This window comes from Loxodonta africana, chromosome Y (assembly GCF_030014295.1).
Source record: "Loxodonta africana isolate mLoxAfr1 chromosome Y, mLoxAfr1.hap2, whole genome shotgun sequence".
NCBI classification, from domain to species: domain Eukaryota; kingdom Metazoa; phylum Chordata; class Mammalia; order Proboscidea; family Elephantidae; genus Loxodonta; species Loxodonta africana.
In genome coordinates, this window is record NC_087370.1 from 18,620,227 (window position 1) to 18,642,286 (window position 22,060).

Below are 22,060 nucleotides of genomic sequence, written 5' to 3' on the forward strand. Positions count from 1 at the left end.
GGGTGCTAAAGGGGGGCTTGTACCTTAATCATTTCAGGAAACAACGAAACAGGTAAACTCTGAGGAAACTTTTGGTTCCACAATAGTGTTGCTTCGTGATTTTCTAACAGAGCATTTGCTTGGAAAGCTCTGTGCAGTTATAAAAGATGACTGACTTGCCTATTTCCTTAATGGACTGTCTACAACACGAGGCTTATGAAAAAAGTTATTACGGATCATATTCTATTCATGTAATCTTTGTTTTGCAAATTAAATTTGTTATGCCACATTAGCCCAAAGATATGAATATTTTAATAATGCCAGATCTATAAACTGCAAGAGAAATGAATTATAATTTAAAATGTATTCAGTTCCAGGAAACTGGCCTTTTCGAGGATACGTTTTTCATCTAATGAGAGAAAAGGTGTTCCAAATTACTGTCTTTCCATTTTAACCATTTAATTTCATTCTCATTTTAGTAATTCATAGTTTTTCAACACACTTAAAACATCAAGAATAGTCAAAAAGATAAATGCTTAAGAGTAAACAATTTTAAAATGTTAGTTTGACCTAGAAACCCAAGTGTTTTTAATGTAAATATCTTATGGTTAAGGATGACAGCAATAAGATAGCTATTTTATTATGTGACAGGCACTCTTCTAAGCCCTTACATATGTTATCTCATTTAGTCTCACAAACTTTCTAAGATTTAAGTACGCCCTTGTCCTCATTATCGACAGGGTTAGATTCCAGAGATCTGGTTGTCATATCGGTGTTAAGATAAAAATGGAGAATGACCATATCAGATCACAATATGGAGGAAGACTACATCATCATAAAATAGTCAAATTACATCATTACATAACTGCCAAACCACTGAGAACCAAGGCCCTGCCAAGTTGACACATAACCTTAACCATAAAAGCCAGCACCTCAGTGTTGGTTACTGCCAGACATACGTCATTAATGTGCAAAATCGTCAGATGGCAGATTTTTTACTCTTGTCATAAATGCAATGTCGGTAAGTGAGGAAAAGTTGTATAATCAGTATCCTCATTGTACAGATTAACAAACACTGTAGACTACTTTGATCTAGTTGTTGCCGTTGTTATTAGGTGCCCTTGAGTTGGTTCCAACTCATAGCGACCCTATGTATAACAGAATGAAACACTGCCCTGTCCTGCGCCATCCTCACAATCGTTGCTGTTTCAGCCCACTGTTGCAGCCACTGCATCAATCTCATTGAGGGTCTTCTTCTTTTCCGCTGACCCTCTACTTACCAAGCACAATGTCCTACTCCAGGGACTGGTCCCTCCTGACAGCATGTCCTACGTACTTGAGACAAAGTGTCATCATCCTCACTTCAAGGAGCATTCTGCTCGTACTTCTTCCAAAACAGATTTGTTTGTTCTTCTGACACTCCATTACACATTCAGTTTTCTTCACCAATACCATGAGTCAAAGACATCAACTCTTCTTCGGTCTTCTTATTCACTGTCCACCTTTTACGTGCATATGAGGCGACTAAAAATATCATGACCTGGGTCAGGTACACCTAAGTTCTCTGGGTGACATCTTTGCTTTTTAACACTTTAAACAGGTCTTTTTGTAGCAGATTTGTCCAAAGAAAAACATTTGATTTCTTGACTGCTGCTTCCATGGGCTTTGATTGTGGGTCCAAGTAAAATGAAAACTTCAAACTTTTCTCCATTTATCATGATATTGCTTATTGGTCCAGTAGTGAGGATTTTTGCTTTCCTTATGTTGAGGTGTAACCCATACTGAAGGCTGTGGTCTTTGATCTTCATTACTAAGTGCTTCAAGTCTTCTTCACTTTCAGCTAGCAAGGTTGTGTCATCTGCATAACGCGGGTTGTTAATGAGTCTTCCTCCAATCCTGATGCCCCGTTCTTCTTCATCTAGTCCAGTTTCTCAATTATTTGCTCAGTTAAGTATGGTAAAAGGATACAACCCTGACACAGTCCTTTCCTGACCTTCAACCACGCAGTATCCCTTTGTTCTGTTCAAATGACTGTCTCTTGGTCTAAGTACAGGTTCCTCATGAGCACAACTAAGTGTTCTGGAATTCCCACTCTCCACGATGTTATCCATAATTTGTTATGATCCCAACAGTCAAATGCCTTTGCATAGGCAATAAAACACAGGTTAACATCTTTCTGGTATTCTCTGCTTTCAGCCAGGATCGTCTGACATCAGCAATGATATCCCTGGTTTCGCGTCCTCTTCTGAATTTGGCTTGAATTTCTGGCAGTTCCCTGTCGATATGCTGCTGCAGCCGTTTTTGAATGATCTTCAGCAATATTTGAAATTGAAGCTGGGGTCAGAAAAGGGTGTGGAACAAGGAATACCATTGCTGATGTCAGATGGAACTTGGTTGAAAGCAAAGAATATCAGAAAGATGTTTACCTGTGTTTTATTGACTATGCAAAGGCATTTAACTGTATGGATCATAACAAATTATGGATAACATTTTGAAGAATGAGAACTCCAGAACACTTAATTCTGCTCACAAGGAACCTGTACATAGACCAAGAGGCAGTCATTCAAACAGAACAAGGTGATACTGCGTGGTTTAAGGTCAAGAAAGGTGTGTGTCAGGGTTGTATCCTTTCACCATACCTATTCAATCTGTATGTTGAGCAAATAATCCAAGAAGCTGGACCATATAAGGAACATGGCATCAGGATTGGACGAAGACTCATTAACAATCTGCGATATGCAGATGACACAACCTTGTTTGCTGAAAGTGAAGAGGACTTGAAGCACTTACTGATGAAGACGAAAGACCACAGTCTTCAGTATGGAATACACCTCAACACACAGAAAACGAAAATCCTCACAATTGGACCAATAAACAACATCATGACAAACGGAGAAAATAACTGAAGTTGTCAAGGATGTCATTTTACTTGGATCTACAATCAATGCCCAGGGAAGCAGAAGTGAGGAAGTGAAATGAAGTACTGCATTGGGCAAATCTGCTGCAAAAAACCTCTTTCCAGTATTGAAAAGCGAAGACGTCACCTTGAAGACTAGGGCACCTGACCCAAGCCTCATATGCATGTGAAAGCTGGACGATGAATAAGGAAGACTGAAGAAGAATTGACGCATTTGAAGTGATGTTGGTGAACAATATAGACTATACCAGGGACTGCCAGAAGAACGAACAAATCTGTCTTAGAAGAAGTACAACCAGAATGCTCCTTAGAAGCAAGGATGGTTGAGACGGTGTCTCACATACTTTGGACATGTTATCAGGAGGGATCAGTCCCTGGAGAAGGACATCATGCTTGGCAAAGTAGAGGGTCAGTGAAAAAGAGGAAGACCCTCAATGAGATGGACTGACCCAGTGGCTGCAACAGTGGGCTCAACCACAACAATGATTGTGAGGAGGGAGCAGGACCAGGCACTGTTTCATTCTGTTGTACACAGGATTGCTATGAGTCAGAACTGACTTTAGGGCACCTAAAAATAACAACTATGTGTGTATGAATATATCTTATATATTGGTATTACCTGGAGAGTGATTTTTTTTTTTATTTTATTGTAGTCTCTAAGCTTTTTATGGCAAATATATGTTGCTTTGAAAATTAAAAAAAATATTTTTTAAAAAAGCTAAATTTTAACAGGATTAGAAAAACTTGGCCTTCATTTGTGAAACAATTACCTTCGTGTGTGTGTGTATGTGTGTGTGTGTAGTTTTAAATCCTATGTCCATATCCTGAGCTTCTGTTAACTGTGGCTCTAATTTTGAAAGGTAAGTATACTGGTTAGTACAGAAATTGCCTGTTCTTATTTAAAAAATTATTTTCTTCATGTAAAAAATAGCTAATAAAGATATTTGGTAATTCAATGGACATTTTAGGTAAAAATAAAATTTGAAAAGAACTGAAGCAGCAGCTATATTCTAAAAAAAAAAAAAAAAAAAAATTCTATAACCCTGTAATTTCTATCCAGGACACACTATAATTCACCTAATCTTCAAAGTCAATAAACGCTCGAGAGAAAGGCTGAAGGATGCAAGAGACAAGGGGGTCAAAAACGACCAACGTTAATGTAATGTCTGCTTTTCCACACATTTAATTTTCTATTGAAATTTCAACACAGAGACGTCCTTTCTGCCTAATATGTGTGGATTCAAGGCGGCGAGTGAATTGGTCTGAAGACTTTCTGCTCGAAGACTTTGTGCCCTCTCAAGGTCATTTGGAAAATGGCAAAGTACAGGTAACAGGGAACTCAGCTAATCTGACTAAGGCCACGTTCAAGTGAGATCCCTTCACCCTTCCAAACGTGGCTTCTTTCTGGCATTTATTTACCCTGGCCTGAGATTTGCAACGTTCAGTTACTATCAGTCAGCAGGGGTCAGAAGGGAAACAGAAAACAATAGACCTGGAGAATCCATATTTGCACACAAGTCACTTCCATCTGGTGTCAAGTTTTGTGGGAGTATGCCTGTGATCTCGGAAAGCCACTCATTAATTACAGGCAAACATCTCTAAGAACCTGCTGGGCTTAACCGCTACTATCATTTTAACTGAGCTCCTCAAAAAATCAAGGATCAGAAGTTTTCTCGACTCTGGATAGACGAAAAAAAAAAAAAAAATCTGTTGCCGTCAAGTCAATTCTGACTTATAGCGACCCTATAGGACAGAGTAGAACTGCCCCATAGGGCTTCCAAGGAGCGGTTGGTGGATTGCCACTGCCAACCTTTTGGTTAGCAGTCAAACTCTTAACCACTGCGCCACCAGGGCTCCAACTCTTTGGATAATACCTTAACTACCTTTATCCGTTGTCTTCGAGTCAATTTCAACTCATAGCAACCCTATCGGACACAGAAAAACTGCCCCACTGAGTTTCCAAGGAGTGCCTGGTAGATATGAACTGTCGACCTTTTGGTTAGCAGTCCAACGCTTAATCACTGGCACCACCAGGGCTCTAAGATATTAGAAATAGTTTGTGTTATGACTGAAGTCCTATGGGACAATGAAGGGTGCACATAAGCAGAGAAGACACACACAACATGGGAGTCTGCTGTTCCTTGCCCCCACCCACCACTCACCCATGGTTTCACCAGGGATAGGTCCACATTTAGCCAATCAGATTCCCTCCACCAGAGGTACGGACTAGGGTGTAGGAGGTGCTCCTTTGTCTGCGCAGGTTGCCTGTGAACTGCAGAGCTGAGGGGCCACCACGTTTGGTCATGTGCACGTAGAGAAGCAGAGGATGGAGGTTTCCCGAGAGGAAGGGAAACGAGAGGCTGAGTGAGAATTCAAGTGAGCCTGGAAGTCCAGAGAGGAAGCGTGGCTTCTGAAGCCTTTCCCGGTGCCAGTCCTTCCTTCTGTGCCTTCTATATTCTTATAATAATTTTCTCCTTCCACTTACAATGATGTTTGCTTTCCTTCTCAGTAACCAAAGGAATCTTGACTAAGGCAAAGAATCAAAGAATGGAAGCAAAGAATCTTCATTATTTAAAAACAAATGGAGCTAATTATTTTATTTTATTCCTTTTTTTTCATTTTATAAGTATAGCCCTGGTGGCACAGTGGTTACGAGCTACGGCTGCTAACCAAAAGGCCGGCTGTTCGAGTCCACTAGCAGCTCCTTGGAAACCCTATGGGGCAGTTCTACTCTGTCCTATAGGGTCGCTATGAGTTGGAATCGACTTGACGGCAACGGGTTTGGTTTCTACTGTATAATTATGACGGTCTCATTTCAGGCAGACTCAGAAGTTTCTTCTTTCCCCGTTCTCCCCCAGGATAATATCTGGGTATCCCGGAGAGCAGGGTCAGCTTCACGGACAGGAAACCTGTGCAGTCACACAGACCGCTCTGCTCAGAAGGGCCATGTGCTCGGTTCATGTCCTGAGGCCATCATCTTGAAAAATGATTAATGATTTTGTATTTGAACTTGTGTTATGAGTGAAGTCCCATGGGACAATGAAGAGTGCACATAAGCAGAGAAGACACACACAACATGGGAGTCTGCTGTTCCTTGCCACCCCTTTCATATATAGCGTCCCAGATGCCACGTAAGTACAGAATTCTGGTTGACCCAGGAGGTGGGGGAGACCAGTGAGTCACATAGGAAGCAGAACGTGTCAGCAGGGGTGCTGCCTGCCTCAAGAGGCCATGCCTTCCCATTCAACTGGAACTTTCTTTGAACTCAGAAAAGAGGTGTGGATTGAACTGTTTTCCTCCCAAAATACATGTTGGAAATCCTAACCTCTATACCAGTCAGTGTGATCCCCTTTAGGAATAAGGTTTTCTTTGTTACACTGATGAGGCCATATCAGTGTAGGGTTTGTCTTAAACCTAACTACTTTTTGTGTGTGTGTGTGTTTGGTTTTGAGGATAAAAGTGTCTTGCTTGTCTTTTAGTCTTAACTTTTAATTTCCCTTTGAATCAGGTTCTGAAAGTTTTTTTCCCCCACATAATTCTTCATTTTAATAATTCTAAAGTGTACAATTCAGTGACTTACAGTACATTCACAATGTTGTATAACCATCACAATTATCTAATTCCAGAACATTTAAACACCTCAAAAATAAACCCCCTACCCATCAAGCAGTCACTCCCCACTTCTCCCTCCCCCCAGCCCCTGGCAAACCCTAAACGCTTTTTGTCTCTATGAATTTATATATTTTGAATATTTCATGTAAATGGAGCCATGTAATACGTCAGCATTTTATGTCTGGACATAGATACAAAAATCCTGAACAAAATGATAGCAAACTGAGTCCAGAAGCATATTAAAAGAATCAGGCACCATGACCTAGTGGCCATTCTCCGAGAAATTCAGGAGGGGTTCAAAAGCTGAAAAGTTAATCAACGTAATACGCGTTCTGGTAGACTGCAGCAGACAGACAGATAATCATCACCTCAACTGATGTAGGGAAACATCTGACAAGGTCCAACACCCTTTCTCAATAAAAACCCTTAGCAAACCTGGAATAGAAGAGAATATGTATTCTGCTGCTGTTGGGTGATGTGATCTACGCATGTCGGTTAAGTCTGGTTGGTTTATAGCATTGTTCAGGTGTTCTGTTTTCTTTTCTTTGGTCTAGCTGTTCTGTTATTGAAAGTGAGGTATTCAAGTCCTCAGCTGTTACTGCTGAAACTTCATTTCTGCCATTTTTTTGCTTCCTATATTTTGGGGTTGTGTTATAAGTCGAAAATTGAGTTCACGGCACCTAACAACCTAATGACAACTCATCCTATTAGTACGCCAAAAAAGAAAAGCTATATGATCATTTCAATGACTGCAGAAAAAGCATCTGACAAAATTCTATGATTAAAAAAGAAAAAAAAAACTCAGCAAAGTAGGAATAGAAGGGGATTTCTTCAACCTGATGAAAGCGGTCGAGGAAAAACTTCCAATATTTAATAGTGAAAGAACACATGCTTCCCCCCAATACCAGGAAAGACAAATGTCCACCTTCCCTATTATTCGTATTTTACATAGGAATGGAGGACCTAAGCTCATTAAGAAACCCGTTACCGTCGAGTCAATCCTGACGTTAAGTGACCCTGTAGGACAGAGTGGAACTGTCCTATAGGGTTCCCAAGGAGTGGCTGACGGATTAGAACTGCCAACCTTTTGGTTAGCAGCAAACACTTAACCACACAGTGCAATAAGGCAAGAAAAGAAATAAAAGGCATAGAGATTGGAAACGAAGAAGTAAAACTGTTTGCAAATGACCTGATTGCCTCTATAGAAAATACTAAAGAACCGGAAAAATTGATAATAGAATAGCTGAATTTAGCAAGATTGTAGGATATAAAGCTGTCTTAGTTATCTAGTGCTGCTATAACAGAAATACCACAAGTGGCTTTAACAAACAGAAATTTATTATCTCACAGTTTGGGAGGCTTGAAATACAAATTCAGGGCACCGGCTCTAGGGGAAGGCTGTCTCTCTCTCTGTTGGCTTTGGAGGAAGGTCCTTGTCTCTCCAGTGTCTGCTTCCTGATTCCCTGGAGATCTCCCTGTGTCTTGGCATCTATCTTACCCCAGCTCTGCTTACTTGCTTGCTTGTTTAATGTCTTTTATATCTCAAAACAGGTTGACTCAAAACACCATACACAGCTCCTGTCTCACTAACATAACAGAAAACCAATCACCAATGGGATTATAACCACAGGCATAGAGATTAGAATTTACAACACATATTTTGGGGGGACACAACTGAATCCACAACAAAGTTTTATATACAAAAAGTAACTGTATTCTTATATCTGCCAAAAAAAAAAAAAAGACGGAAATTACAATTAACAAGAAGACAACATCATTTACAACAGACTTTCCAATTAAAAGGTAGAGATTGGAAAAACGGATAAAAGCCTGATCTAACTGTATGCTATCTACAGGACAGTCACTTTAGATCCAAAGGCTTAAAGAGGTTGAAAGTGGAAGAATGAAAAAGATATTCCATACAAACAGTAACGAAAGAAAACTGGAGCGACTATCCTAATATCAGACAAAACAGTCTTCAAAGCTAAAATTGTTAGAAGAGACAAAGAAGGCGTTATTTCATGATATCCACCCATCCACTGCCATCGAGTCAGTTCCACCTCATAGCGACCCTACAGGACACAGCCGAGCTGCCCCATAGGGTTTCCAGGGTGCAGGTGATGGATTCCAACTGCTGGCTTTTTGATTGACAACTGAATGCCTAACCACTGGAAACCCTGGTGACATACTGGTTAAGAGCTCCAGCTGCTAACCAAAAGATGGGCAGTTTGAATCCACCAGGCACTCCTTGGAAACCCTGTGAGGCAGCTCTACTCTGCCCTGTAGGTTCGCTATGAGTCGGCATCAACTTAATCACTTAATCGGCTTAACCACTATACTCCAGGCCCCTATTTCATGACAGAAAATTTATCAAGAATATATAACAATTATAAACCTAGGTACTTCTGAGCTATCAGAAGAGCAGATTAGGCACAGGAGTAAGTAAGCACGAACTGCGGAAAGATGGATGCCACATGGAGATCGCCAAGGAGTCAGCAAGCACAAACTGGGGAAAGACATGCCACACGGAGATCGCCAAGGAGTAAGCAAGCACAAACCGGGAAAAGACAGATGCCACACGGGCGCCGCCAAGGAACCAAGAAACAGAAGCTGAAAAGAGACAAGGAACCTCTCCTAGAGCCGGCACCCTGAATTCTGACTTTTTGCCTCCTAAACTGTGAGAAAATAAATGTCTGTTCTTTAAAGTCACCCACGTTTGGTATTTCTCTCATAGCAGCACCAGGTAACTAAGAATAGGGTCCCTCGGTGGTGCTAACGGTTCGCTCTGCAGAAGCCGAAGGTGTACCAAGACACACAAATAGCCAAGGAACCCTGTCACATCCTTTCTTCCTCCTGTTACTTCCCTGTGTCGGCCAGCCACTGAGACTGAAAATAACGGCATAGAAAGAAAGAGCAAGCCATTGTTCCTTTTCCTTTCAGACCTTCCTTCCTCATGAGGAAGCCGAAGGCAGAGGGTGCTGGTAGGCAGTGGAAAGGGGGAGAACGCTGTCACATTCTGGGGATTGCTACCAATGTCACAAAACAATATGTGAATAAATTTTTTTAATAAGAAACTAACTTGAGCTGTAAAGTTTCACCTAAGGTACAATAAAATTAAAAATAAATGCAAGTGCCCCTAGTTACCTACCCTGTAGGATCCTTAGGGACATTAAATGCGTTAATATTAGCAAGGTGCTTAGCAGAGGCCCGTTACAAGTGCCACGCAGGTACATGTTAAATAAAGACAAATGGAAATTTGGCATTATTTCCTTCCTCTAACGACTCAAAAAATAAGGCCAGTAAGGACACGCACAGCATTTGTGTTGCTTAAGGTGAGGAGAGAGAGAATAAAATACAGGAAAGAAACCTGGTGCTTAAAATAACAATAGAGCTAGGGTCCTTGGGCTTCCATGTGGGAATTCAGAAACACGGGGCCGATGTTAGGCCAGCACGCCTGGAGAGGGCCTTCCCCAAAGCACTGCACGCTGTCAGAACAACTTTGAACTCTCATCTCTTTTATCAATAGAGAATAATTTTACATTTTCAGTATTTTATATTTATCTGCCTATAGGGTTTTTTGTTTTTTTTAGGGGTTTAAGGAGTCCCTGGGTGGCAGAAATGGTTAAACGCTTGATTACTAGTTGAAAGGTCAGCGGTTTGAGCCCACCCAGAGTCACCCTGGAAGCAGGGCCTGGCAATCTACTTCCAAAAGGCTGCAGCCACAGAAAACCATATGGGGAAAATTCTACCCTGACACACATGGGGTCGCCATGAGTTGGAATCGACTTGATGGCAATCAAGGATAACTGGGATCTAGGCCCATTCATCAGAACTTGGGAACTTTTTTTTCCCCAGAGAAAAACTGTCTAAGTGCATAATATTCAACAAATACTCTCCCATAACATTATAATTCTAATAGCCTCCTACTTTGTCGCTAATTTTCTGAGAATTCGAGTCATAATCGATCTTCAAATTATACCAGTCTTTTACATGTCAAATTGGTGCTTTCAAAATTTCACTGTGACTTCCATTTCCGACTCCTTCCCTGTTTTATCTGTCCTTTTGGTAGTTTTCCAAACAGAAAAACCATCTGTATATTTTAGGGAATTCGGCGAACATGCTTTAAAGAACCTGTTTTAGAGTCTGTCTTAATGGCATATTTATTTGTGGTTTTAAAATAAACGATGAGATACTTTAGTGAACTTGTAATAAATGGTGACTGTATCTTTTTCCAAAATGCCTTCTGATGGTGTGCTTTGAAGCCAGAGATGATGAAGGAGAGACCTTTGGGGTCACCTCCTGCTCTACGAAACGCTTTTGGTGGAAGAAATGTTATTGTTATTGTCACTACCGTCAAAAACAAGGGTTTACTTACCACCTACTTCTCTGACCCTGTGTGTAAGGTAAGATCCTTGGAACAGCTCTTAAGTCCCACAGCGCCATACAAGGAAATTTATCACGGGCAAACATTCACGTCTATTCACACTGACGTGGTGAGCAAGAGTTGTGTACCATCTCCAACGTCCAAAACAGCCCACAAAAGGCCAAGAGGCAGAACAAACTCAATGTTAATTCAACGTTGAACAACATTCATGCCAAATATTTTTTATGGTTTTTTTTTTTAAACATATTTAATATTTCAACTAACTTTTTAATGCATCAAACATCACGGTTGTATTCTTACTTGCTTGGGGAATAATGGCTCGTCTCTGGAGGACTCAATCAGAATATTCCTGTTTTATACGTGGGCTAAATGCCAGTTAGTGGCAAAAACAGTTTACACCCCACTACTAACCATAAAGAACCCTGGTGGTGCAGTGGTTATGCACCCGGCTGCTAACCAAAAGGTCAGGGGTTCAAACCCATCAGCCGCTGCTCCGTGGGAGAAAGATGTGGCAGTCTGCTCCTGTAAAGATTACACCTTGGAAACCCTATAGAGCAGTTCTGCTTTGTCCTATAGGGTCTCTATGAGTCGGAATTGACTCCACGACAACGCGTTTCATCTTTACTGGAGTGGATCAGCTGGTCTTTCTCCTGAACAGGCTCTGGGAAGTTTGGAACAGTCAACCTCTCCGCTCGCAGCTGAGCGCTTAACCACCGTGCCACCGAGGCTCCTTACTAAGACAAAAGGTAATAAATGCTATAGCAGACTTATGTGTGATAACAAAGAGGAGGGTGTGGTTAAGTGTGACAAAAAATGGTTGAAAGTATCCAGAAAGAATTTATCGAGGGAGTAAAGTTTTGGAGTCCCTAGGTGGTACAAAAGGTTAACATGCCCCACAGCTAAACCAAAGGTCGGAGGTTCGAGTCCACCTAGAGGTACTTCAGAAGGCCTGGTGACCTACTTCTGAAAAATCAGCCACTGAAAACCAAACGGAGTACAGTGCCACTCTGACACATATGGGGCCGCCAGGAGTCAGAACCAACGCCACAGCAACCGTTTTTTTGTTTGGATTTGTTTTGTTTTTCTTAAGTTTGATTTCAACCTTAAAAGGTAACTCCAGTTTTAGGAACTAGAGAAATGTGAAAGGAATTTCCATCAAGAAAGAAACAGTGAACTAAAGGCAGAGAGTTTATCTTAAGAATCTTTTTTTTTTTTTTTTTTAATGCCTAGCCCAGTCCCTGTCACATATTTAACAGTCAATAAAGTTTATTCAGTGGGCAAAGGCATGAAGACAAATAACTAGGCATATGATTTACTCGGAGTTAAGACCTTGGTCAATAGCATGATGCCCTTTTGTAATATCACTCCAAATGGAAATTACCTTCTTTTTACAATAACTGGCATTATGACAGAGCTTCCAGGAAAAGGAATCATCAAAGACAGTAATGTTGTAATTGATAAATGGAGAAAGGGCGGCTGTAATTAATTGCATGGCTTGCTTGATTTTGTTCTTTTAAAGCTGTGAACAAGTTCTCTAACAGCTATAGATAAATTTTAAAAAAATCATACATGAAATTTCTTAGGGGATGCTGCCATTTTTGGGTAAAATTATCCAAATATGAACACCACTTACAAATTCTGAGCAGAGAAACAGCTGAAGGAAGTAACCAGGTTCTGAGGCCCACGGTGGCAGAAGGATGCAATTTTCGACATTAATTCATTTATGAAAAGGCATAGGGAAGGTAGGTGTGTGTATAGGCTTTGGAATCAGAGAGAGCGCGCGGCGGACCCTCTTTGTCTCTGCATGGACCTGGGAAAATGGTTTTAACTCTAACTTCTCATCTATTATAAATGTCGACCTTTCATCGCTGTTGTAAAAATTCTCTGAGACTGTGTGTCAAGTACTGGCCTCTAATGGATGTTCCCTAAGTGTAGAAAGCATTACCAAGATTCCAGTAACTAGGAGTGGATTCTAGGAAAGGGAGGCAACTTGCCAAAGACAAAACAGACTGAAATCCTGATTTTGTCCCTTTGAAATGAGGGGATTGCATACTTGAATGTTTTGGCAATTCGGAGGTGTCTTTCCATAACAGCATGGGTCACGATTAGACCCCGCAGTCTAAATTAAGGTGGGGTACATTTGATGACGCATAAGGCACTGAAGCTGTCCATCTATTCATCACCCACAATACCACTGATTTGACATGGATGTTATGTCCCCAGTAATCGTCTGCAATGGAAGAAAGTTACTTGAAGGGCAACAAGAAGGACTATTCCGTTCTTCTGAACAAACTAGGAGTGGCCACATCAAAGGTATAGTGTTTTGCAACAAAGTACAAATGGCATTGAAGGCAGAGAATACAAATTGCTTTCACTGGGCTTTTTTAAAAAGTTTGTGCGTAGGTAGGTGGGCTGTTTTGGGACAAGCAGACTTCTAAAACAAAAAACCAAACCCACTGCCGTCCAGTTGATTCTAATTCATAGCAACCCTCCAGGACAGAGTAAAACTACCCCATTGGGTTCCCAAGGCTGTAAATCTTTACAGAAGAAGACTGCCACATCTCTTTCCCCAGCAACTGCTGGTGAGTTTGAACTGCCAGCCTTTTGCTTAACCACTAAACCACCAGGGGCTCTCTGTAAAGATTACAGCCTTGGAAACCCTAGGGGGCAGCTCCACTCTGTCCTGTAGGGTCGCTATGAGTCAGAATCCACTCGATGGCAATGGGTTTGGTTTGGTTTGGCAGATGTATCAAATCATAAGCAAACTATATTTCTCAAGGATTTCCTTTTTTTTTATTTTCAAATGTTATTAAACCAGAAGCTTTCTTACTTTTGATATTCCCTTCTTTACCTCATTGGCTTTCCAAAATGAATTGTGTTCTGTTCAGTCAAAAATCTCATGAGAATTCAGGATCAAGTGATTTATATGATAAATGTAATTAAACACTTGACTTGAGTAGCCTCAATATTAAAGAAAAATATATTTACATATATGTGTATACACACACATTGTTGCTGTTAGGTGCCATCGAGTCAGTTCTGACTCATAGTGACCCTACATACAACAGAACGAGATACTGCCCAGTCCTGCACCATCCTCAAGATCGTTGCTATGTTTGAGCTCATTGTTGCAGCCCCATGCTTCATCCTCAGAGACCGTGAGCAATGGGAACCGTTGCAGCTTCTCCCCTGTGGTTTAAAATGGGAAGATCTACCCCATGAATCCAAAAATCCTTCTCTCTGAACTTTATCATGGTCTCAAGGCAAGGGATTGTTTAAAGTAGGCACAGAGGGCATGTTACCATGAGTTATTACTTGGCATCCCATGGAAAGAGTGGCGCTTTATGCCCCAGCAGGGTGGCCACATTCCCCTGAGATTAAAGAGCAAGCATCCAATCTCTACAGTTAGTCAGTGCAAGCCCCTGGGAGGAGATGACAAGGATGAGGTGTTAGAAAGTGAGAGGGAGCCTCAGTGGGCTGCAGAGGCAAGGATGACCTGCTGGACAGAGGTACTGACAGGTATTAAGATGCCATAACAGGAAAATAAAATAACAGTACATAGATAGTAGAGTCTAGGGAGAGATTAGACTCAAAGAGTTTGAGATAAGATTCTGACTTGGGCCAGAGGTGCGGCAAACAGCCTTTATCTACGCTCCTTTCTCCCTCTTCATGGAAAGACGTGCTGAAACCTTGCAGGAGGAACCCCGGAGCAGGGACAGGAGCCACCAGGCTTGGGCACCTGTTGATGTGCCAGGCGCTTGTTACTGTAGGCACCTCCCGGAGCTAGGGGCTTCAGCTCTCCAGCTGTGTGTGCACAGACAGAGCACCTTGTTGAATGAGCATGCTGCCATTAGCAGTTCTGTCATTATGCACCGGATGTCTGCCTCCCACCTGACGTCCTGCTGACCAGGAGCTGAATTACTTTCAACTTCAGATGCCCTGTGCCAGCACAGTGCTTGCCACATAACCCAAAAAACCCAGTGCCGTCGAGTCGATTCCACATAACGGATGCTTAATAAATGCTTGATAAATGGCTGAGTAAATGAATCAGCTCAAAGCTAAATTACTAAGGAAAATAGAAAAGCAAAAATAAGCACATTCATTACTGAGAAACGTTCTTAAAGGCAACTGAATTACTCTTACTCAGATCTCAACAGTAACTAAGTTAAATCCAATATCTGAAACAAATATTTAGCCATCATATACTATGTGCCAAGTGCTACACTTGGCGCTGAAGTTACAAAGATAAATGTGAATGATCTTGGTATTTTTCCTTACTTTGAGAGCTGAACATTTAAACTACCCACTGCCTTTGAACATTTAAACTACTTAGATGTAAATATGGTATGGGGTAAGAAGGAGAAACAGGGAAGAGAATTTAAAATTCTGAGGATCAAATTATACAGCATTTGGGACACATTTCTTATGAGACTTACATTTGGAGAGCTCTGTTGGCTGGCCAGGTGTGACAGGAACTCGTGAGTTTATCCTTCCTTTAAGCTAAGGATCCCAGAGTGTTGGTGTTTGTCCAGGCTGTCCAGAAATACAGTTTCCATCTGTTTTCTCAGTCAACCTACTGGCAGTGCCCAAATATAGGAAGCAGCCACTCTGCCACCACTACCCCAGATTCAGGCTCTGCAAATGTCTCTCCTTAAAATGTTGAATCCACAGCAACACCTTAAATCCGGAAAGCAAGGTGATTAGGTTCTAACTCACTCATCTGAATATGCATGGCAATCCGTGGGGGTTCTGTTAAAATGCAGATTCGGATGCTGGAAATCTGGGAGGGTGTCTGAGATTCTTCCCTTCTAATAAGATTCCTGGAGGATGATAGTGATTGGAGGGCCACAGTGGCAAACACTTAGAGGACTGTGGAAGGCTGAAGGCGGAAGAAGGAGAATACACTTCACCTTCCCTTCACTAAACCCTGACGATAGTAAAAAATTCATAGGGTCCTGTAGTTACGCGATGCTAAGGCATTCGGGTGTTTTCAGGATTAGCTGTCTCAAATAATTTACGAGAATTAAAAATATCATGACATCAAGGACTCTTGCTTACAAAACGTGTTGCAAGCCAGAGGTCAGGTGTCTCTCAGTGCAAAAGGAGGAAGACAAAAAGCCTGAGGTACAAGCGATTTGGGGTGATCAGCCCTCTTCCCTGTTTTGCTTAAGGCAGACACTGCCATTTCCCAATTGTCTTCTGAAGCTGCAGTGACAGTCAATCTCTGATCTTAAACAAGGGGACCCGGTGAACCTTCACCTGGGAAGTCTAGGATTCTTTCGGGCTCGGTTATTAGGGTCAGACAACGGAGATATTCTTCAGGGAGAAAAAGAACGGGCTGAGTCCTGTAAATAAACCTAGGTAAGGATGTCGGCCAGTTTGGCCACCACTTAAAGCTGCTTCTCAGGTATGACCAGGGCCAGTGGTGCCACCGACGGCACAGCAGGTCCACTATGTGGCACGAGCTTCACGATCTAGCGCGGACTCGGACTTGACCATCCATTGGTCAGAGAGGTTGTGAAACCTTCCCAAGATCACACAGCCTAAGGCAAATGGAGGATGTGAACGAACACTGTCCGATGCCATACTCAAACCATAGCAACAACCGCGCAGCGAGAAACTAAACGTAGCCCTTGACAACCTGCAGGCAGCGTTGATCCCGCCCAGCTGGGCCTTTGGACCGCCCCGCAGGGCACGGGGGCAGAGACGGAGAGGAACTGCTTCCGGGAGACCGACCCGAGGCGGGACAAGCACTTCCTGTGCACAAATGAGTCATTCAGGGCAGCTGGCTCACACCTAAGGGCCGGCACGGAGGCCGCATTGAAAGGCTTCCGGAGACGAGAGAGCGCCCCTAGATATCGCCTAATAGCACGACATGAGAAAACTTTGTCCCTTGCCCACAGCCGAAATTCCGGCTTCGAGCGGCCGAGCGGGCGCCGCCATCTTTAGCCCAGTAAGTTAAATGGAGGAGGCGGGGCCGAAGCAGACGCTCGCGTCGGCCCGGTGACGTCACGGGCCGCGCGGGCAGGCAGGCCCCCGACCTCTTCCGCAGGAAGTTCCGGGGCGGGCACGCGTCCAGCTTGGCCGGGCGCTGATAGGCGGAGCCGCGTTGAATGACGGCCCGGCCCCGCCTTCCGAGTAAGGGGCGGTTTTACACGGAGGTGCTGCAGGCTTGCATTGGTAGGACCGAGCGCAGGGGCCGGGCGACGGGCGGACTCTGCACCCCCGAGGCTGCTTCGGGGGCGGGCGGTCCGGGTGGGCTGCCTGGAGGCGGTGGCGACCCCAGCCTCGCCTCCTTCAGGCCGCCAGCTGGCATTGGGCCTGCGCGTGGGGGCCCCGGGCCGCGGGGACGCTGACCGCCCCGACCCCCAAACCCCCATCAACAAAAATGAAATCAAAACTGGGGCTCCAGCTTTGCGGAGCGGGGACCCCGATTCTCACTCTGCGGTGGCTGGGCCTTCCCTCCGCCGCAGGGCCCGGCTGGGTGCAGTGGGAACAGTAGTTTTAGGGGAACCTGAAGGTCACCGAGTCTGTGCCCTTGAGCGCCCAAAGCGAATCCTGGGGGCTTCCGATGGGCAGCGCCGTGATGGCGGGGTTTCATGCAGGCGGTCAAACCGGGCCATCCGAGATTGGGTGCACACATAAAGTAGTGCCCATGACATCTCTTTGAGCCTTAATGGCCTTTGCCAGTCATGACCTCAGTCTGTCTTGAGCTTTTGACAATAATATACATTTTATATATGTTTCAGGAATATATATATTTATTATTGGTCATGGTATGCATAATATATGTAGAATTAATACCTGATTGAATAATTGTGAGCATCATTTTTTAAAAATATGGATATTCATAATGAAAATGGGTGCAGGGACCTCTTTGGAATTCATCGCTGCACTTTCAAAGAGCAAATGTGATGTTCACTTGCAATTTGCTGCAGTCTAATAATTTCACGTTTCCACAATAGGAGCAAAAAAAAAATTGTTTTAAGAGCAAGAAAAAAAAAAAAACCGAAATGTCTTACCAATTGGAATTTATACATCTGTATCTTGCCAAGTAATTAAATAGTGGGTGGCAAAATGTATGTAGTGAACAAATATGAAATGTTGTAAAGCCTTTTTTTTTTTTTTAGTTAAGAGAACTATGTTGGGTCAAGGTGAGAGAGGAAAAAGAATAAGAGAGTGAGTGGTTCCTGAAAGATTCAGGTGTATAATTAGAATTAATTGGGGGGGGGGAAACAACCCAACCCTGTTGCCGTGGAGTCGATTCTGACTCATACCAACCCTATAGAACTTAGACTGCCCCATGGGGCTTCCAAGTCTGTAATCTTTAGAGAGGAAACTCTTGTAGTGGTTAAGAGCTACCGCATCTAACCATGAAGGTGAGCAGTTCAAATCCACCAGGCGTCCCTTGGAAACCCTGTGGGGCAGTTCTACTCTGTCCTATAAAGGGTCGCTAAAAGTTGGAATGGACTTCATGGCAACGGAGTAATCTTTAGGGAAGCCGACTGCCACATCTCTGTCCCGTGGAGCTGCTGATGGATTCAAACCACCTACCTTTTGGTTAGCAGCCAAGTTCTTAGCCACTGCGCTACCAGGGGCCCTTAATTGAAACTACTGTGCTTAAAAGAAAGCCTTGGAGGGAAGACTGGCATAAAACTAAGCATGTGGAATGGTGTTGTGTGCCATGGAGTCGATTTGGGCCCAGGTGACAGAGTAGAAATGCCCCATAGGGTTTTCATGACTGTTTTTTTAATCTCTACCGGAACAAGTTGCTAAGTCTTTTTCCCCCTGACTGGCTCGGTGGGTTCGTACCAGCCACCTTTCAGTTGTGTACCAACTTACAGCATTTTTATGTGTATTTGTTTTTGGTATTGTCAGTTTCGCAGGTAGAATGAAGCCCATCAATTTATCCTTCGCAGCGTGTGGGTTTCTGGGCATCTACCACTTGGGGGCAGCATCGGCCCTTTGCACACACGGCAGAAAGCTCCTGAAGGATGTCAAGGTCTTTGCAGGGGCTTCTGCGGGATCCTTGGTTGCCACTGTCCTGCTAACAGCGCCAGGAAAAATAGAGGTAATTAAGTCGTAGCTGGCCTATGTTTCTCGTCCAGAAATGAAGACCCAGCTGCAAAGCTGAGTGTTAACTCTGCCAGAATCTGGCAACTCCAGCAGCAGCCCTGTCCCTGGGAAACAGAAAAGGTTAAGACTTTGCTTTCAAAATTTCATCCTTAGGGAGCCGTGCTCTGATTTTGGAAAAGAAGATTATTTTGGGTGTCAGTGAGACAGGGAAATAAAATATGACTCCTGAGTTTTTATTTCGTCTTAAGATTCCAGCTCTGCTTCTGTCAAGGATATTTCTTCTTGACATGACCATGAGAAGAATACAGGGACTATTTTCAAGGCCTCGAAAAGGTGATGGATAACTCTCCTCACTCCTATTTACAAATGGGATATAAATAAAAACTCAGGCATGAGATTTCTTTCCTTGTTTTGTTCTCACCCTAAGAAAAAAACTCTGAATTCTCAGTAATTTAGCCGGAAGTAATAAAAATAAGCCTTTATCTGGTGATTTTATTTAATGCAGTCAGAGTTTTAAAAATCAGTTTTCTGCTATCTAGACAGTGATTATGCATTCTGTGGCAGTAGGAACAGTTCTGTAGGTGGTGAGTGTTGCATTTGCTAATTACTTACATACTTCAGTGGTTCTGAATAGTAATAAAATAATCAGTGTTTAACCCATTCAGTCCCAGGAATGAAATTAAATCATTTTAAAACCGCAAAATTGTACACATCAAAATCTTGCCCTTAAATCTCTCGTGAGCTGCATATGGAAGGGAAACTATACCTGAGGTCAGTTATTCAGAAATTCACTCTTCTTCCTGTTGTGGACTGCCTTGTGTGTCCCCAAAATATGTGTTGCAATCCTAACCACTCTACCTGTCAATGTAATGCTGGTTGGAAATAGGGTTTTTTGTTATGTTAATGAGACCATGCCAGAGTAGGATGTGTCTTAAATCTAATCCCTTCTGAGATATTAAAAGAGCAGATGAGAGCCAGAGGCAGGCACATCCTGGGGCAGACAAGCCTCGTGAGAATGGCCAAGGAACTAAGGAGAGCCCTAGGCTACCCACAAGGAAGGAATCCTCACAACCAACACCTGATTGGACTTTTAGCCTCCAGAACTGTGAGAAAATAAAGTTCAGTTTTTCAAAGCCACCCCATTGTGGTCATTGTGTTACAGCAGGACTAGCAAACTAAGAACTTCCCCGGTATTTATATGGTGGTTTATAGCGAACTAGAAAAGTGATTAAAAACTCTAGAGATTACACAGGCTGAGAACCCAAGTCAGGAAAAGTATAGGTAAGCTGTAACAAATCCCCCCACCATAGGGATCATAGGTTTTGAATTGCAGGCTAGTTCTTTCTAGAACTTGGTTTTCTTTTCTTTACTTTTTTGAGAGGGGAAGTTTTATTTTTATATAAAAAAAATAGACATCGTTAAAACTGGAGTAAACCTAGCACTGCAGACAGTTCTTTCCCATGTTAATCCTTTCAGTCACCCTGGGATTTTGTGTGTGTGTGTGTGTGTGTGTGTGTGTGTAAATATACACAACAAAATATACAGCCATTCAAAAGCAATTTCTACACGTACAGATCGATGCCACTGGTTACATTCTTTACATCGTCTCACGATTCTCACCATCTCCACCCATATTGTTTCACCACCATTGACATAGACTCTGTACCCCTTAAAATTCCAGTCTGTCCTTTAGAGTTCCTGTTGTCAGTTTGAGTGCATATAGATGATTCTTTATAAAAGTGCAGTACTCAAGGCAAACGTTCTTTATTGAGCTAAACTGTTGTTTTAGAGATGACTTCATGGGATAGTTTTGGTTCATGGCTTTAAAGTTGTTTCCAGGCAATAGATTCGGGGGTTCCTCCAGACTCAATGTATCCAGTAAGTCTGGGTTCCAATGAGAATTTGAAGTTCTGTGCTACAGTTTTTCTCCTTTTGATCAAGATCCATCCACAGAGTCCCTGATCAAAACGTTTAGTAATGGTAGCCAGGCACCATCTGTTTCTCCTGGTCTCGTGATAGAGGAGGTGGTGGTTCATGGAGGCAGTTAGACCTGTGGATCATTTCTTTCTCCTCCCTGGGTCTCCTTTCTCTTCTACTACTCCAGGTGAATGCAGACCAATTGGTTTCCTTTTTTGAGGCAGCCTGTAGGGCTCTCGAGTTCCTAGGATACTGTTTAGTGCAGTCTTTCCTTTAGGTAGAACACATTCTAGGTTTTGGAGTTGGGTAGACATGGCTTCGAATCCTCTGCAAATTCAGAAATGTATTAAGTGTGATTTGGAATTACTGTGATAATATACTGTCTTAGTCATCTAGTGCTGCCGTAACAGAAATACCACAAGTGGATGGCTTTAACAAAGAGAAATTTATTTCCTCACAGTCCAGTAGGCTAGAAGTCCAAATTCAGGGTCTCAGCTCCAGGGGAAGGCTTTCTTTCTCTGTCGGCTCTGGAGGAAGATTCATGTCATCAATCTTCCCCGGACAAGGAGCTTCTCAGCACAGGGACCAAAGGATATACTCTGCTCCCAGCAGTGTTTCTTTGGTGGTATGAGGTCCCCCCTTTCTGCTGGCTTCCCTTTCTTTTACCTTTTGAGAGATAAAAGGTGGTGCAGGCTACACCTCAGGGAACTCTGTTTACATTGGATCAGGGATATAACCTTAGTAAGGAGGTTACAGCCCCACCCTAATCCTCTTTAACATAAAAATACAATTGCAAAACGGAGGACAACCACACAATACTGGGAATCATGGCCTAACCAAGTTGACATATTCTAGGGGGACACAATTCAGTCTGTGACATATACCTACTTAAAAAAAAACCAAACCCAGTGCCATCAAGTCGATTCCAACGCATACCAACCCTACAGGACAGAGTAGAACTGCCCCATAGAGTTTCCAAGGAGCGTCTGGCGGATTTGAACTGCCGATCTTTTGGTTAGCAGCTGTAGCACTTAACCACTATGCCACCAGGGTTTCCTAAAAAAAATACCCACTTAGTTCACTACAATTCTGTGGTAGGAAGACATTGACTGGTTTCTCTAAATAGGTTACTGTGAGATACCTGTATTTTCAAGTCTAATGATCTGTTTTTATTT

At 42.8% G+C, this 22,060-nt stretch overlaps 1 protein-coding gene across 4 annotated transcripts in view; it reads left to right on the top strand.

The window, feature by feature from the left end:
- Window positions 1-15,002: 15,002 nt before the first annotated feature.
- LOC100659288 (patatin-like phospholipase domain-containing protein 4) overlaps window positions 15,003-22,060 on the top strand; it is a 100,790-nt gene continuing 93,732 nt past the window's right edge. Inside the window, exons 1-2 of one of the 4 annotated variants that reach the window (XM_023539679.2) lie at window positions 15,003-16,845; window positions 18,771-18,963. In XM_023539679.2, the coding sequence (XP_023395447.2) occupies window positions 18,784-18,963 (180 nt within the window). In that variant the 5' untranslated portion in view covers window positions 15,003-16,845; window positions 18,771-18,783. Of the gene's footprint in view, window positions 16,846-17,208; window positions 18,964-22,060 lie in introns of those variants that run through there. The other 3 variants (XM_064278724.1, XM_064278725.1, XM_003420631.4) reach the window with 3 other exon arrangements.